The 16,946-nt window shown below is 43.7% G+C and overlaps 1 protein-coding gene across 2 annotated transcripts; it reads right to left on the bottom strand.

Moving 5' to 3' along the window:
* Positions 1-2,621: 2,621 nt before the first annotated feature.
* RAB29 (RAB29, member RAS oncogene family) lies at positions 2,622-16,946 on the bottom strand. Of its 2 annotated transcripts, XM_077839389.1 has the most exons (6): positions 16,804-16,938; positions 16,111-16,206; positions 11,474-11,545; positions 9,032-9,213; positions 6,171-6,292; positions 2,622-5,093 (listed from the first exon to the last, which is right to left on the bottom strand). In XM_077839389.1, the coding sequence occupies exons 4-6, from the start codon at positions 9,191-9,193 to the stop codon at positions 4,976-4,978; spliced, it is 402 nt and encodes a 133-aa protein (XP_077695515.1). In that variant the 5' UTR covers positions 9,194-9,213; positions 11,474-11,545; positions 16,111-16,206; positions 16,804-16,938; the 3' UTR covers positions 2,622-4,975. The 2 variants fall into 2 exon arrangements, with proteins under 2 accessions (XP_077695515.1, XP_077695514.1); XM_077839388.1 differs by having other exon boundaries at positions 16,111-16,946.

The raw sequence follows: 16,946 nt of genomic DNA, 5'->3' as shown, positions 1-16,946 counted from the left end.
CTACAATATCAAGCAATCAGCACCTACACTGACTGGAAGAACCTTTGTTTCTGATGACACCAGAAGTGCAAAAATCCAGCTTACCACTTGCCAGCCAAACAGAATCTATAAAAAACTCCATGCCCCTATTTGTAAATAGAACATTTCATAATTAAATCACTGAAATACAAGCACGCAAACTCATAGGGGTAATTTTTTCATTATCATTAGAGTCGTGCAACTTTTTAAGTTGACAGCGTCCTTTTACATCTTCATCTCCCTCCACCCCCTCAAATGATACTCTAACACAAAACGTCTGCTGGATGGTCTTATGAAATATGGTCAATAGCTATGGTGCAACACTGAGCAAGAGAAGTTTATATCAGTACATCACATTGCTGATTTGTATCCATTGTCTCATGTGGAATCAAGGCCTCCGTGTATAAAATTTTCCATGTGGAAAGCTGCAAGTAGATGAATTGTGGCTGGTTTGGATTTCATCGTTGCACCAGTGGTGTGTAATATTTTCCTAAGCTAGCTCAGCTTTAGTAGGGAGTAAGCACAACCTTGACAGCAGATAGAAATTAGGCAAAATGCAGGAAGCTGGGCTGCAGGTGCTTGGCTCATTTGAATCCAAAACACATGGTGAAATTCAACAGCTGCAAATACTGCTCTGTTCAAAAGAATAGTAATGTGATCTGAAATCAGGCACTATTGGCCAAGGATAAAATGGCTTTGGGCCTCAAATGTGAACAGGGATGAAAAATGCTGCCTTTACTCCTGACCTGTGGGTACACCTGCCAACTCATCTCCATCTTCTTTTGCTCCCCTAAATACAGCAGTTTCCCAATATAAACAAAGCTGAAGCGACACAAGCTATGATCATCACAGTGTACCCATGCAGTACATAAGAAAACTATAGGTGAAGCTGCAGACTGCTTGGAAACAGCAGAGCTTGAAAGACTCAGACTATGTTTACATAACAAATTACTTCAGTATAACATCACTCACAGGTGTGAATAAGCCATCCTCCTAAGCGCCGGTGTAGACAGTGCTATGTTAGTGGGACAGCGTCTCCTGCCAGCATAGCTACGGGCCTCTCGCAGAGGCAGGAGTTATAAAGCAGATGGGAGAGCTCTCTCGTCAGCTAAGAGCATCTTCACCAGAAGCACTACAGCAGTGCCGCTGTACATGATGTAGCATAGGTAGGCTCAGAGTGGTACACAAAAGTTTAAATCTCTGGATTCCTAAGCGTCAACAAAAGTTAACAAATAGAACCCTTAACACAATCTCATAACAGCAGTGTATTTACGTGAAACGGACCCATTTGTGTTGCTGGCATTGTAGGACAGAAACCTTAATTTTGGGGCAGAGAGGGAACAGTTCAATGTTCATACACACAATTCTCTTTACAGATACAGTTGTTAGTGAAATATTTTTGTTTTGGACTTGTGAACTTATCTGACTTAGGACTGTTTAGACAGGAAACCAATAACTACTAAACAAGCAAGAGTAAAAATGTCAGAATGTTTATTACAAATTCGTTTCAAAACTGCCTTGGTTACTGATGGTTACAGAAGAAATCACCAGCTTTTTCCTTTTCATATAAACAAAGTAATACTGTAACTTAAGAAACACTAATCGGAATCTTGTCTATAAAAAAAGTCCATGCAAGACTATGCATAACAGCAAATAGTTTAAACAAAAAACAATAAAAAGAACTCAAGAGTTTTTATATGGTTGACTGGCTCTTTGAACTGTATTCATCACCTGGAAGTTTTACTGCAGTAAAATTTTCTAGTTATTGGTAGATTTGTAGTAATCCAAGTTTCACAATTTAAAAATGTGTAACTAAATCTAACAATCTGAGTCCCATGGGTACAGACCAAAGATCTCTGAAATGAAGCAATAACCGGGGGGGGGGGGGGGGGGGGAGGGAGGGGAAAAGAGGTCAATTGGCACAGAATCATGCAAAAAAAGAGTACAAAGTCATAATAAACACCAATAAGATGAAAATCCACAGTCTCTGCTTAAAAACAGTTTCCTACCATGTTTCTCCTAGAACGGCTATACAAACCTGCATAGATGGGGCATAACTTTGTTAATCATTTTTTAGAAACCTTGGTCTCACATTAAAACACCCATCAAACTTTTAAGCTTAAGTCTCCCAACCACAATGGACAAGACAAGACAATCACATGAGCAGAAACAGTTTCACAAAACATTAAGACTGGTTGCCTAACATAGCAAAACCTGAGTTTAGATGGGGACTTTGAACCAGAGTTTGTCTTGCAGAAGAACTAAACAAAGGTTAACAACAAGCTTGCTTTTTTGTTTTAAGTGCCTTGTGTGTCAGAGACACAGCTCTGAAAACACAAATTTGCACAGTCAGATTGAGAGCTGTTTAAAAACTCAGCCAAACAGGAAAACAAACAAAGACCATTCTTTGCTGCACTGGGTTGATTTTTGACAGGTTTCAGAGTAACAGCCGTGTTAGTCTGTATTCGCAAAAAGAAAAGGAGTACTTGTGGCACCTTAGAGACTAACCAATTTATTTGAGCATGAGCTTTCGTGAGCTACAGCTCACTTCATCAGATGCATGCATCTGATGAAGTGAGCTGTAGCTCACGAAAGCTCATGCTCAAATAAATTGGTTAGTCTCTAAGGTGCCACAAGTACTCCTTTTCTTTTTGGGTTGATTTTTGACACTCATTTTTTCTATTGCGCCTATTGAGCAGTTAACAAGCAGTGAATTATATGTGAAAACAAAAAAAAAAACCCAAATCTGTGCACATACCAGCATTCCATGGCTCTTGGGCAGATCTTTATGTCTTGCATATGAGAAACCTTTAAGGATTTCAAGCTTTTTGCTTATTTTTGAGAGGCAGTGACCTATGCAAAATTAAGAGACCCAGGCACTGTAGAGCTGCTGCTGAATATCAGGTTAAAGCGCATCACCACGTGTGATTAAATCTATTCCTCCAGGCAATATTGCCTACTGGGTAGGGCACTGGACTTAACTCAGGAGAGCTGGGTTCAATTCCTGACTCTGCTACTAGCTTACTGTGCTATCATAGGCAAGTCACTTCCTTCCCTGTGCGTCAGTTTCCCCATCTGTGAAATGGGAATATTAATAGTGATCTCCCTAGTAAAGCACTTTGAGATCTATGGATGCAGAGTGCTAGGTATTATCATCAACATCATGAGGAACGCTGTCAAGATCAACCCTTTTAAAAACAAGACCTTTTACTTTTCCTATTTAATCTTTAGGCTTCTAAAAATAGAAATAGGATTTTTAAAATCCAATTTATTTATATTTTAGGCTTTTTACTTTTTGTATTATACTTTGTTTAGACAATAAAATTAGACTGGTCAGTTCCACTTCATTGCTGGTTAGTTCCTCTTTCCAGTTCTCTCATACCTTCTGCACAGTTTGGGTTTACTGTGAATCCTGACTGCACAGTGATGGAATATTTAAATGCTTGAATTTAATTAATTAATTAATTTAATATTTAAAATCCTTGAATTTTGCTTGTGTCCTATTCTCCTATGGATTTTATCCTTTAACAAAATGTTGGGCCTAAATTCCTTATTACTCATCATTTATATAGAACATTTTAAGTCCAAAGTACATTACAAGCATTCATTAATCTTCAGCTCTTTGTGGTATCAGGGTAATTAGTCCCATTTATTTATATATATGTATATATATATATATATATATATATATATATAAAAAACGAAGGGTGAAGTGGTTTACTAAAGGCCACAGAAGAGATCACTCCCATAGCAAGCAATGGATCCCATATGTTCCTGGCTCACTGTCCTCTGTTCAGATCATTCTCTTATTTGACAGTAGCCCTTTAATATCCTTCCTCCAAACAGCCTCCTTATTGAATCCGCCACAGAAAAATGCCACCCCTGTTTCAGAGGATTCATTTTATTTTAAGTTAGGATTAAAAACTGAACCACCTCAATTCATGTAACCACTGCTTTACTGGGCCGAGATCCATATTAACTCCTTTATTGGAAACTGTCAAATATGTGCTTTTATGAAACCATCTGAATGTTTTGCCCCAAAGTCAGTCAGCAGCCATGATCACATGTAGAATATGCAGGGAGAACAACAGGCATCAAAAGGGCAAATAGGAGTTTTCTCCATTATTTCCTTCTGACCAGTTAAGTCCCTTTCTTTGCTTTTCCTTGGATCGCTAAAAGCAGCAGTTGGGCTTTCAGTGAACCGTACCATGACTACCACCAAAGGCTTTACTCACCACGGCAGAATGGTTACAAGGAAGTAATTCATCAGCATTTGTGAAGCTACTGGAGATGGCAGAATGGAAGGTGCTATAAAAGCAAAGAGTACCGTTGTTCTACAACACAAGGGGGTTTACAACCTTTTTCTCATTCACCGTCGGATGCCCTAATAAAGTGGCATCAGAAGAGTTATATGTATGGGGTAGAGGGACAAAAAGGGATAACTGGCAAAAGGCAATGAGGCAATTCTTGAGACAGAGCAGAAGGCAGGGACAAACTAAGCACTGCAGTCAATGTACACACATGAAAGCTGTGCTACAGAATCTCTCAAATTCACACCAATCCATTTTGCAGATCAGGCAACACCCCAGTAGGTATTTTGGCGACCCGAGAGCGTCCTCTTTCAACCAAAGCATGATTGCCACAGCTGACAGAGTCCTGGGCATTTCCACAACAGATAAATTAGTCATACACAGATCTAGAGTGTGGAATAATGAGGAGTTACTGTAACGCCATGTCAGGAATCAGGAGACACAAAGCAAACGATAGGAGCAGCAGAGAGCTTTAGGTGGCTACCGTGCTGGAATAAAGAGGAATTCTCCCACAGTCGTTGACTGCAACGCTTTACTGAGAGCCAGTGTGTGCTGAACAGGAGACAATTCTTCACCACTTAATAAAGCCAGTACCAGTGAAAAAGACATTCCCTTTTGCTCTGATGCAGACGGAGAAGTGAGCATAGCTAACAGCATCCCCAGCCAGGTTGGGAAGCATCTTTTATGTTAATATAATCTCCGTGGCCAGAAACAGAGAGGTCTCCATCACCCATGGATGACGACATCATCTTTTCAATAAGGACTCTAGGAAACAACATACATGATGTAACAAGCAGCAAGAGACTACACCCCTACAGTCTGGTCCATAACTAGATATAGCCACCATTCCTATGGGCCAGAGCTGGCTGCTGTAGACTTAAAGGGACAATACTAGGTAATACAAATTACAGCTCTCAATCCAATTTCCTGGGGACAAGTGTCCCCAGCACAAACCACCATCAGGGACACTAGCTGGTTCATATGCTGGCAGCATCAGTAGAGAGGCCAGTGACTGAACAAATCACGGAGACTGAAGTACCCTCCCCACCTCTGGAGGTGAGCCCCCCCTGTTCCGGATCAAGGCACAGCCGCAGGCTTCGATGGGGAAGTCTGCATTTTCCTGCCATAGCCATTATGAGAGCAGAGAGCTTTGGTGTCCAGGAATGAGAATCCAACACCTTTTCATAAGCCCTAGGAAAAGTAAAAGGGCCAAGTTCTCTGCTGGGATAACTCCACTGACGGATAACTGTGTTTCAAACAGATCTCCAGTCTCTTACACCCCGCTCCCATTCTCCCAATAGAGACGGCAGATGAAAAATATCTACTGTATTTTGTTAAACCCTGTATTTCCCAATGCCTGTCACAGCTTAAACATGGGCACGATAACTTCTGACCTTTCCAGCAGCAGTTTCCCTTTAGACTAACTTACACGTTATTACTGCTATATGATAAATGCCAACAGTGTGCTCAGTTCCTTAGGAGGTTAACCCTTTAGAGCAGTGATTCTCAGACCTCAGTGGTTCAGGAGCCAAATTAGCAATCGACATTACCCCAAAGAGCAACAGTAGTGTGAATTCATGGTTTCATTTACTGTTTTTATATAATTCTCAGAGCAAAATGACTAACCAAGTATTAGGTTATCAACTACAATTGGTTAACAACATAGTAAAAACATCCTGATTGGATAATAACTTTGATTAGCTAATAATTAAATCACATGGTGTTTTAATATCATGTGCTGCAAGGAGCCGCAGGAGACACATTAAAGAGCCACTTGCGGCTTCTGAGCCTCAATCTGAGTATCCCTGCTTTAGAGGCACTCCGAGAAGCCATCATACCTACCGCATAGACTCATTAATATTCTTGTTTTCCTTGACAGATGTTTCAGTCCAGCCAGAAAAACCGTTCTCTTTGCTGAACCGATCAATCTCTTCCCTGGTCACTGCCCACGGGGAAAGGTCGCACTGTAAAAAAAAAAAAAAAAAAAAGAGTCGGTCACTTTAAAAGGAGTCGTTTTATTTATTTATTTTAAGCAAAAGATAGCATGGAGTGCCAACCCTTTCCATCTTTGAGAGCATGATCAGATAGGGGTTCCTAGTGGGATAATGTAACAGCCAATATGTTTATCTGGTTTGAGAGTAATCTGGCACAAGCATGCATGTGCTGGAGATCTGTCCAGAGTGAGACAGCAAGCAGTGGGGAAGAGAAATGTTCTCACTCATCCAGGCTAGGAAATGCTCTGTCTACATCAAGAAAATTCACATCAACCTAACTACACTCATGCAGTTACACTGATGCTAACATAGAGAAGTGGACGCATCCGATGAAGCGAGCTGTAGCTCACGAAAGCTCATGCTCAAATAAATTGGTCAGTCTCCAAGGTGCCACACGTCCTCCTGTTCGTTTTGCGGAGACAGACTAACCCGGCTGCTGCTCTGAAACCTGTCATAGAGAAGTAAGGTGCAGTGCATCTCCATTAGGGGTTTGCACTGGCACAGTTACACTCATTTAGTTGCACTGGTGCGGATTTCCTTAGTGTAGACAGAGCCTGCGTTCTTTAAACTCTGCTACCAGGAGGAGGTGTTCTCCCCAATGAGAAGGAGAATGACTGTATAACATGCTGTCCCCTTTGTCATGCCTTTGATAATCAGCTCTTAGCTCACCTTGAATTATAGACCTTATCACTCAAACTAGACAAGCTTCACCAATCTGGACCTTGAAGGGGCCACAGAGCTGATATCAGCACAAAGAAGGGACACCCCTGTAGCCACAGAAGATTGGGGTTTTTTAAATACAAGAGAAATAAATCATTAAACAAAAAAGCAGCAGCAAGCGATTTGAACAATGAAACTTGACACTGAGCAGCAATACACAGATGGCATCTCTCTCAGCAAGGGAAGTCTCAGATCACCCATATAGGTGACCTCATTAGAATACTAACCCTTTCCCTGCCCTGCCATACGTATTCATCCTAACCTGGTGCAAATTAAAGATCTGTGTGGACAGAAAAGCTTTGCAACCCTCTGAAAGCCGCCACGCTCTGGCTCTGATTATGCAGCAGAAGGAGCAGATTCCAGACACGGAGCCCTCATGAGAGAACTCTCTGCTGCCGGTTCTGAAAGTGATACCTGGCAATCTAAACTGGTGCTGCCCGTGGGGCAAGACACAGTAGCCATCCGACAGCACACAGCAAACCACACTCCAACGGAGGATGAGGAAGCAACTCAGAATATTAGGCATCGGCCAAAGCTCTGTCTATATAAGGCTCGCTCTGACATTGACTAACCAACCTCAAAGAGTTGTATTAAGTCCGACTGATTCTGTTTCAACACAGAACTTGGCCAATGAGACCCTTTTTAAGCTCAGTTTATAAATCACATTGTAGCCTAAGCAGCCAGTGAGGCTAGAGCCCAGTCTAAACATGGTATGGCTCCATCCACAATGGACAGCCCACCCATCTTTAAGTGTTAGCCTGAACTGGTTTCAGAGTGCTTTTCAAGATGGTTTTGCAAACAGTCCAAGCCCCCAGCATGGGTATGATCTGAAAATCTGCTCACAAAAGGACATAACAATCCATCTCTTCCGACGGATCTTCAATGAACCATTTTGCTGACTCACCAATTCCACAAGGAGAATCATGGAAACCAGGTGTGGAAGGTGCTCAGATACTGTGGTGATGGATGGCAGTATAAACCCCAAGGGCGGGGGGGGGGGGAAATCCTATTCAATCTATCCTTCCTGTCAATGCAGGACTGTCTCCTCGAACACATTCTCCAATGTTTAGCCCAGGCTAGAAGAAATAACTCAAAGTTGTAAACAAAGTGGAAGTGACAAATGCTAACAGGGGAACCAGTCACAAATCAGACCAGAGGGAGGAAATCTAGCTATGCAGAGGCTGATCCTGCACACACACATTGGGAAGAAAAAGTTCCTGCAGGACTTTCTGTTTGGATGATTTCCACCTCACAAGCTTATCTAACACCTACTTAAACACAAGTGGTTTGGGAGGAATTTGAAGAAACTCCCAGCTGTGCCCCACTTGCTCTTCACTCTTCCCTGTACCCAGATTGTTCCTGGGATCAATTATCTCAGAGGGGAAGGGGAAAAAAAAATGCCACTTTCAATCTAGAGGTACGTCTACACTGCAAGCGAAGGGGTGGTTGTAGTGCAAGCAGGTATACCCATACTAGCTTTAATTTAGCTTGCACTGATAACAATAATAGTGGAGATGCAGTGGATGGGCGTTAGCATGGGCAACCAGCCAGAGTACAAGGCAGCTGGGAACCCTGGCTAGCCCATGCCGCTGCATCTTCACTACTACTGTTACCTGCGCTAGATAGGTTAAATGCCCGTGTTATAATCACACCTTCCTGGGCAGTACAGACATACCATAGAAGCCAATACTGTCCGAATGTCTGCCCAGCCAAGGAACGACCAGGTCTCCTGAACTGATCCACCTTCCTCAAAACTTTACAAGCTAAGTAAAAATGGTACCAGGTAAGGAGCAGCACTGCCCTGGCTCAGCATTTTAATCACAAGATCCTTGCCAGATAAAGGTGAACGACCAAGGAAGGGATTAGCGAGACCACAAGATATGTAACAGCTCTGGTGAAGTCTAGTGGAGAAGGCCATCTTCCTCACTTCAATTTAAACCCCCTTTCCTCAAACACGCATACACCCGAGGTCCATCTAGACTTGCTCACCTTATTAGCCAGCAGCAAGCAGGGCACCGGGCTTCCATCTGGCAGTGTGAGCTTGCTGTCCAAATCCTGCTTCCACCTCCAGCTGTTGCCAAACGAGCTGAAGTTAGTGACATCAAACATTATAACGCAGGCCGATGCCTCTCTGTAGTACAGCCGGGTCATGGATGTGAAGCGTTCCTGCCCTGCATGGGCGGAGAGGGAGAGAAGAGGGGAAAGATTTTTTTTAAAGATCGCCTTTTTGGATTGGTCCATGCTGAGGATTTGCCCCAGTTGCAGCCAGCTAGGGCCAGCCACCTCACACTGTGCCTCCAAGTACCCCTCTGAAGAAGGAAGTATCACTATCCCCATTTTAGAGATGAGGAAACTGAGGTACGGAGACCAGTGTCTTGCCCACGCAGTTCAGCAGCATAGCTGATATTAGAGCTTAGAAGTTCCTCCCCCACCACCAATGTGCTCAAGTCACACGTCTCCCAAGCCTCTGTTTTCCAACCACTTTCCTCTCACGGTCATTTTCGTGGCCATTTAAGCTCACCTCATTTCCCACCTGCAGCTTTACCTCATCCACGGTGAAGCCTGGCTAACAGCAGCAATACTTGGTCTAAACACAGCTGTTCGGAGGGTTCTAGTCACAGGGATTTTTTCCGAAGCGTGTGCAAGCACAACAGTGCTATAGGCTACGTGCTGTATACATCTTGTAATGTTATGAGCACTGTTCTCAGAAAATAACCTATCCATGTTAGTTAAAGGAACTGCTAGGACCCTGCTAACTACGCAGCTGGTGCGGTACAGGTTTAACCACCGGGTGAACAAGCACTTAGGGCCTTGCTATGCTACCAAAACGACTGTAGGTATGTCTACAGTACCACTTACATCGATAGAATTTGTGACGCTCAAGGGTGTGAATAAGCCGTTCCCCCGAGCAACATAACTTACACCGACTTAAGTGCCGGTGCGGACCGTGCTACGTCAGCAGGAGAGCTTCTCCTGCTGACCGTAGCTCCTGCCGCTCGTTAGGGGTGGATTAATTAAGTTGACGAGAGAGCTCTCCCATCAGCTTAGAGCGGCTCTGCTAGAGAGTTGACAGCAGCACAGCTGCATTGGTATAAGCCGTCTAGGTAGCCACAATCTGTGTTTAAGCAGTGCCCCACCTTGACCAAACTATGAACCACTCCTGTTACATGCTTCACTAACACAACTGAAATGGGACTTGGTCAAATCGACACAGGCAAACCATTATATACCACGGGGTGGATGATGATTGTGTTGCCACAACACAGCACTGAAGATTTGGTAGCACTTACAGGCTCTTATGCTGGCAAGGGGTTAGCAACAATACACTCTCTACCTACCTCTCAACTGCTACCTTCCCTGTGTGCTTTTTAGACTGTAAGCACAGCAGGGCAGGGACTGGCAGTATCTGAGCGTCTTGTACAGCCCTGAGCACATTGCTGGGGGTTAAACAACAATGCAGTAGCCATTAGTCCCACAAACCATAAATGGCTTCTTGGGTTTTTAGCTGACATCTGCATGCTGATGCGATTGGCACAACTTCTCCTTTTTTAACGATTAGATTGATGCCTGTGACGCGCACACACACGGAAATACTGAAACAGGATAAAGCCACAGCTAGGAGTTTCACTCAGTCACCCAGTCCCATGCTCCAACCCCGTACCCTGCCTGCACCCCCCCACGACACTGCTCTGTCTCCTTTCTTTTTTGACGCTAAACTTGGATAGTGCTGGAAGCTGAGTTCTTCTGCTTCTCTACAGTGGCAGATGCAGTTGCGATGAAAGTTTTCTCCATCCCACTGTCTCTCAAACAATGCGCCTCACCCCAACCCAGACCAACCACCTCCAGGGCCTGTAGGAGAATCCTGTTTCCATGAGCACTTGATTGCTGGCCTCCCCATCTCTAATATGGACTCTTATTCTCTAGGAAACCACTACTTTTTTCACACAGGCCACCAAACAGCCATCAGATGGTAACTTTCAGGGCCCATATTTTCTCTCATAGCAGTGGGAGTTACTCCTGATTTAGCCCTGAGGGAACGGAGAATCAGCACTCTACTCATGGCAACCAGCCCATGCTGTATTCAGACAGGGGACTAGAGAGATAAAACGCTCCATCCTGATACACATCACCTTCCCTCTCTCCCCATTCAGTCTGAGTTCCTTTAAAACAGTGGAAAGAGTGCTGTGGAATTTATCAATCCACGCTGATGTGTTTTCTCTAGACTAGCCACATGATTCAACATTTAATCACCGTTGGAAAAAACAAAAAACAAAACCGTACACCACAAAACAGAATCTTTGTTTTTGCCAGCCCAAAATAAAGTTATTGGGTTTTTTAAGGGTCTTTTGCTGAAGAAGAAAAACAAAGTCAAACAAGTTGGACACTTGGAAACTCTGTCTCGACTGACTCCAGCGGCTTGTCTGAGCTCACCTGCAATGTCCCATAGCTGAAGTCGCACAGTCTCGGACTCTGACCACTGCACCACCTTCAGAGCAAAATCCACTGCAAGGCCCCAAAGAGAGAGGAAATCTGATTAGGGATTATGTAAAACCTTTGTGCGTTTCCCCCACCCACTTGTATCAGTGGTTACAGGCATCTTGCTTTACAACTGATGGATGCTTTACTAGCAATGGCAATTGGTAGTGGACCGTAACATGAATGCCACACTTGACTTTTCTCCTTCTACACCCTGCTTTCATTTATTCTTTCCCTGGGCACAGCCAACCCCATGTCCGTCCTGCTCCCTCTGCTGTCGGTGTATCACGCTGGCTATAGCTTTGTCTACATCAGCATTTTGTGGGAAGTTCCTGCCATTGCAGCTCCACCAGCACTGGCTGCAGCAGGAGCACTAGCAGAGAAAAAGCACTCGGATTTTCACTGCCATGTTGTTCACAGCCACTTTGAGCAGGGTTATTAAGCTTATTACAACACACCACCACAATGGTAGAGACCCCCGGGCCTCCAGTACTATAGCACTCCCACTTGCTAGCACTGCTGGGGCTGATCTGGTGCAAGATATGCCCCAGACTGTGGCACAGAATGCAGCCATGCTGTCCTTTAGGAAAGAGGCAAACAAGGTGGGATTAGCTCGCTGTTGGACTAACTCTGCTCCTGCCAAAGCCAGCACTGACTTCAACAGGATCATTATTCGGGCCACCACTAACATTTGTGAAAATCCCACCCAAAGCTTTTGATTTGCAGAATGGGACTCAAAACCCCACTTGCACGTCTCATGCTCAACTAGCAATGCTGGGCAAGCACCATGGCTTAAGACTGTAAGCTCTTTTGGGGCAGAGAGAGCCTTTTTGTTCTGTTTGTACAGCGCCTAGCACAACGGGGTCCTGGGCCACGGCTGGGGTACTTTGGTGCTACAGTAGAGAAAATAATAAATAATATCAATATCAAAGGAAAATTAAATTCGCAGGCAGAGTTCTGAAGAATAAGCCCTCTCCAGCACCTGATCTTGAGAAATAACAATGTAAACTAAAAAAAAAAAAAGGATACAGGTAATCTTATTACACAGAGAGCTTTACAGGAGATCTCCCCTCCCCCAATCATCTGGATTTACTTTTCATTTCAGTCATGTGTATTTGGATTGCACACTTTGTGCCCTTGATACACAGTTTCAATGGCAGGCAGAACTAATCAGTTCATTTTGATTAGGGGCCAATATACACAATGAGGATAGTTTGAAATGAAAGGTCAGCCTTGCTAATCTTGCCTTTTTAAAAAATTATTGATCCTAGATCAAAACTGAAGAAAATGGCAAACAGCTAAGTTTAATACTCTTTTAATAAAGCAAAATGTATCAATGCATTAAAAATAAGCACGGCCGTCTGTCAGAAGCTCTTGCTGGTTCTTCATAAATGCCCAAGAATGTACAAAATTAGCCAATTTTTTGTTTTGTTTTTACTCGTCTCCATTTAGTGCTGCCTGAAACAATTCAGAGGTGTTTTTTGTTATTTGGGGCACAGTTTTTCCTTTCACACACAACCTCCCCACTCCAAACCAAACCAATCCCAACAAGTGCCCAGTGAGCATAAATACACACACCTGACCTACATTTCTCAGGACTGACACAAATCGGATAGGCTGCAATCCAAAGGAAGGTTGTCCAGTTGAGCTAATATCTAGTTCAGCGGTTCTGAAACTTTCTGAAGCTAGGGATTCATTTTCTAACGACTGAGGACACAGAGAGAAAATGCATCCCCCCGCTGTTGCAAATGATCAAAGCTGTATGTAAGTGCCCGTTTTACAAGACCAAATCCAGGCACTTTGTACATCATGGCCTTAGTGGGGTGCAGGCCCCCAGTTTAAGAACCTCTGACCGAGTTCTTCATCTTGAATTCTCCAGCAGAGAGATTAAAGTAAGCGTGTGCTTTGAAAAAGAGGAAAAGCACCGACACTGGCCTCCATTATTCTGTCCCACTCGGACACCGTTTGGATGCAGCCTTAGTGCCTCCTGCACTTGGCCCGTTATTCAACCCTGCTATGTGAGGGTTTAGAGGTGTGCTGGACGATGTTTTCAAACACAGGATTGCTTCCACACGCTATTAAGGTCCTGTATGCAAAAAAAGTCAACTGTGTTGCGAGTCTCTGTTATGATGCGCTTGTCCCCAAGACAATTAACACACAGTTCCATTTTAGCGTAAGTCTATACTTAAATGTTTAGTAGTGATTTAACAATGTTACATAACACAGCCTTAAATTCTAGCATAAACAGGACTCAGACATTTGCATCATGGAACAAATATTTGGGTTGCATCTACATCACACTTCACAACTGAGTTAATTAACACATGGTACCATCACTAAAAATTCAAGGATCCACTTAGCCTTTGAAGTGTCAAACACTCTTAACTGTGTTCTCCAATCGTGCTAACCTTGTGCTCACCCAAAATCTCTCCTCTGAGGAATTCAGGATGAAAGTCTATTGCGATCCTGTTTACATGGGAGCTATCTGTGTATCCCAGGTTGCTAAAATGTGTTCAAAGTATGGATACCATTCTTGACACCAGTCTTCCAACCTGGCCATAACTAGCATGGTTTCATTGCACACAGAAATTTAGTTTCTGCTAGAGTGGCTTCAACTATGTTATAAACTAGGGAAACAAGGCCAAGGCCAAGCATTAACCATGTCACTGAACTAAGGCCACGTCTACACTACCCGCCGCATTGGGTATCTATCAGGGATCGATTTATCGTGTCTAGTGTAGTGCAATACATCGATCCCCAATCGCTCTGCCGTCAACTCCAGAACTCCACCAGGGCGAGAGGCGGAAGCGGAGTCGACGGGGGAGCGGCCGCCATCGATCCCGCGCCGCGAGGACGCGAAGTAAGTGATTCTAAGTCGATCTAAGATATGTCGACTTCAGCTAAGCTATTCTCGTAGCTGAAGTTGCGTATCTTAGATCGATTCCCGCCCTCCACCCCCAGTGTAGACCAGGCCTAAGGTGTCATCACTGGGTCCTCCAGCACAGCTGATTCTACAGTGGAGATAGGACCTCAAAACTGTTGCCTAGCAGTGTTAAGAAGTTGTAACATACATTTGCTAGCAGGTTTGTTTGTAGCAGCCATGCTGCTAGGACGGCCATTTAAACAATATTCCTTTCCACCACGGGCAACAAGCCCACAGTGATTAAAGGCGCCTTGGAAAACGTATTCCAAAGCAGTTCCCATACCCAACCACCAACCGTAGCCGGTGCTCCCAGAATAGAGAGGACCTTAAAGAGAAGCTGGCTTCAGGTTCATTGGGCAGTTTGTAATGAGTAGAGGCCTCAGAGTTAGACCTCATCGGGATGTGTTCTTGCTCAAGTGGCTAGAGTCAGGCTGCCAAGATCCTTTTCTGTAAGATCAGAAAAATTACTAGCCCATCTGTCAACAGGGGCCTAATTAAATAACAGGTGTAAAGCAACAGGAGGTCCTCAGTTGTATGATGCTGAAGGAAATGCAAAATATTATACTTGTAGGCTGAAAAGTGCTCCTTTTGTTGAGTTACTTCAGGTTTTTACTGCTGGAGGGTATAGGAGAAACAATGTTCACATCTCTGTCTGTGAGCAAAGGACCCTCAATAAATAAGAATAATACAGTATATTTCTACAACACTTTTCATCTTAAAATGACCCCAGAGCACTTTACAAACACGTTTCAAGAGTGACTAGTGATTCTGGGAGCCCAGTATAAAAGGACCTAATTTTCAGGAAGTCCCAGGCATCCACCCTCTAAAAATCTGGTCTCTTTGCACCCAAAATCTCTTTTGAAAATTTAGACCACGAAGTAGATACAGTGATCTCTTCAACCAGCACTGAAACGCTGGCACTTCTGGGGTGGAACATGGAACACAACAGCTATTTAATGGCACAACAACAACACTATGCCACAGTGGTCCACTCATATAGTAAGTGCTAAGTACAACCATCCTAATTTCCCCCTTTGTGACAACAGTAATTCCTTCCACACTTCAATCCTTCATTAGACCAGTCCATTACAAACTCTTGGCCTTCTCATGAAGGAGACAGCTCGCCCTGTTGACAAAAATCCTTGCTGACAAACATGCAATGGTAAAAGATGTCGGAGGTATTCTCCTTTCTGATAGCTGTTGCCCACTACTATCTTTCCGGGAATCAAATCCTGCAGCTCTTACTCAGGTCAAACTCTCCCTGATATCAACAGGAGTTTTGCCAGCATATATACTGCAGAATTTGCCCCAGTAAGACACTACTGATGGGAAGATAATGGAAGCCCTAGCAAGGAAAGAAAAGTCTCACAAAGGATTTCTAACTACAAACCAGCATGTTGTAATAAGCTTAATAATACTTCACAGTGGCACAGTGCTTCCAACCTTCAAAGCAGTGCACAAACATTATAATTTAGCAAATGACAACGCAATCCACAGAAAAATATATCAAGAGGAGAGGGAAATACACATCCCCAGCTGGGAAAATATTCCACATTTAGAGACACTGAACATATAGTTTAGAACAGAGTGGAGCAGTATTTGAAAGTTTTGCTGATTTCCCCCTTACAAATAGATCGCTGCATGCAGCTACCTTTTGATGATCACTCACCTCCCACGGTGGATTTGTAGTGCTTGTTGAAGCTGTCGTTGGCATATCGCTGCACCAGTGACGTCTTCCCAACTGTAGCATCTCCAATGATCAGAACTTTAAACATATGGTCATTGTGCCCCATTTTTATACCAACTAAACACAACCACACTCTCTTTATTATTCAAGCATCTTTAGTCTAATCTGAGCACATGTAACTCAAGGGGGTGAGGGAGCCAAAACCACTTTCTCTTGTGGAAAACTCTCACAGAAGTGGACACACATGTGCTAGCCAAAGTTTGTAAATACTTATTTCCCCTCTCACAGATATGATCTGCTCTGCACAACGCACGCAGACAGAGTGGTCTAGTTTCTGTATAACTTTCTGCTCTTCCCTGGAGATACAGTGTTTTATACAGAATGCCCTTCACTTAGAGAGAAAGGCATACCATTACCTAGCTACAGTGCATAACTTTCTGCTTCCTCCTGCAGACATGGCCTTCTCTGTACCGCTCAGAGAGACAGAATTAGCTTCTTAATAACTTCTGCTCCCTCTTGCAGACGTACACCCCTCTGGTTGGCTTGCAGTGAAAGCAAGTTAAAAAATAACTAGTCCCAAAGAAGAATTATCCACAGGATGAAGAAGAATAACGTAAAATAAATCAACAGCCAAACCCAGAACGTTTCCTAGCCTTTCAATCTTCATGCACTTACACTGGAGGGACAGCTGAGTCCTGCCACACTCATCACACAGGCTGGGGGGAAAGTCTTCCTACACTCCGCAATGGTTGCTTCCTCTGCTTACTACTAGGGCTGATGGAGGTAAAGACCTAACCCTGCTTCCGCCTAGCGGGACA

This window comes from Eretmochelys imbricata, chromosome 21 (genome assembly GCF_965152235.1).
Source record: "Eretmochelys imbricata isolate rEreImb1 chromosome 21, rEreImb1.hap1, whole genome shotgun sequence".
NCBI classification, from domain to species: domain Eukaryota; kingdom Metazoa; phylum Chordata; order Testudines; family Cheloniidae; genus Eretmochelys; species Eretmochelys imbricata.
The sequence above is the reverse complement of the archived record's forward strand: the minus strand, read 5'-3'. Positions and strand labels throughout refer to the sequence as shown.

Bases quoted from the DNA above. Each gene is read 5' to 3' on its own strand.
- RAB29 (XM_077839388.1), bottom strand. From the start codon at position 16,234: ATGGGGCACAATGACCATATGTTTAAAGTTCTGATCATTGGAGATGCT. The intron at 11,546-16,110 runs GTGAGTGATCAT...GGGGCCTTGCAG, and splicing joins CTACAAATCCACCGTGGGAG to TGGATTTTGCTCTGAAGGTG. The intron at 9,214-11,473 runs GTGAGCTCAGAC...CCGCCCATGCAG, and splicing joins TCAGCTATGGGACATTGCAG to GGCAGGAACGCTTCACATCC.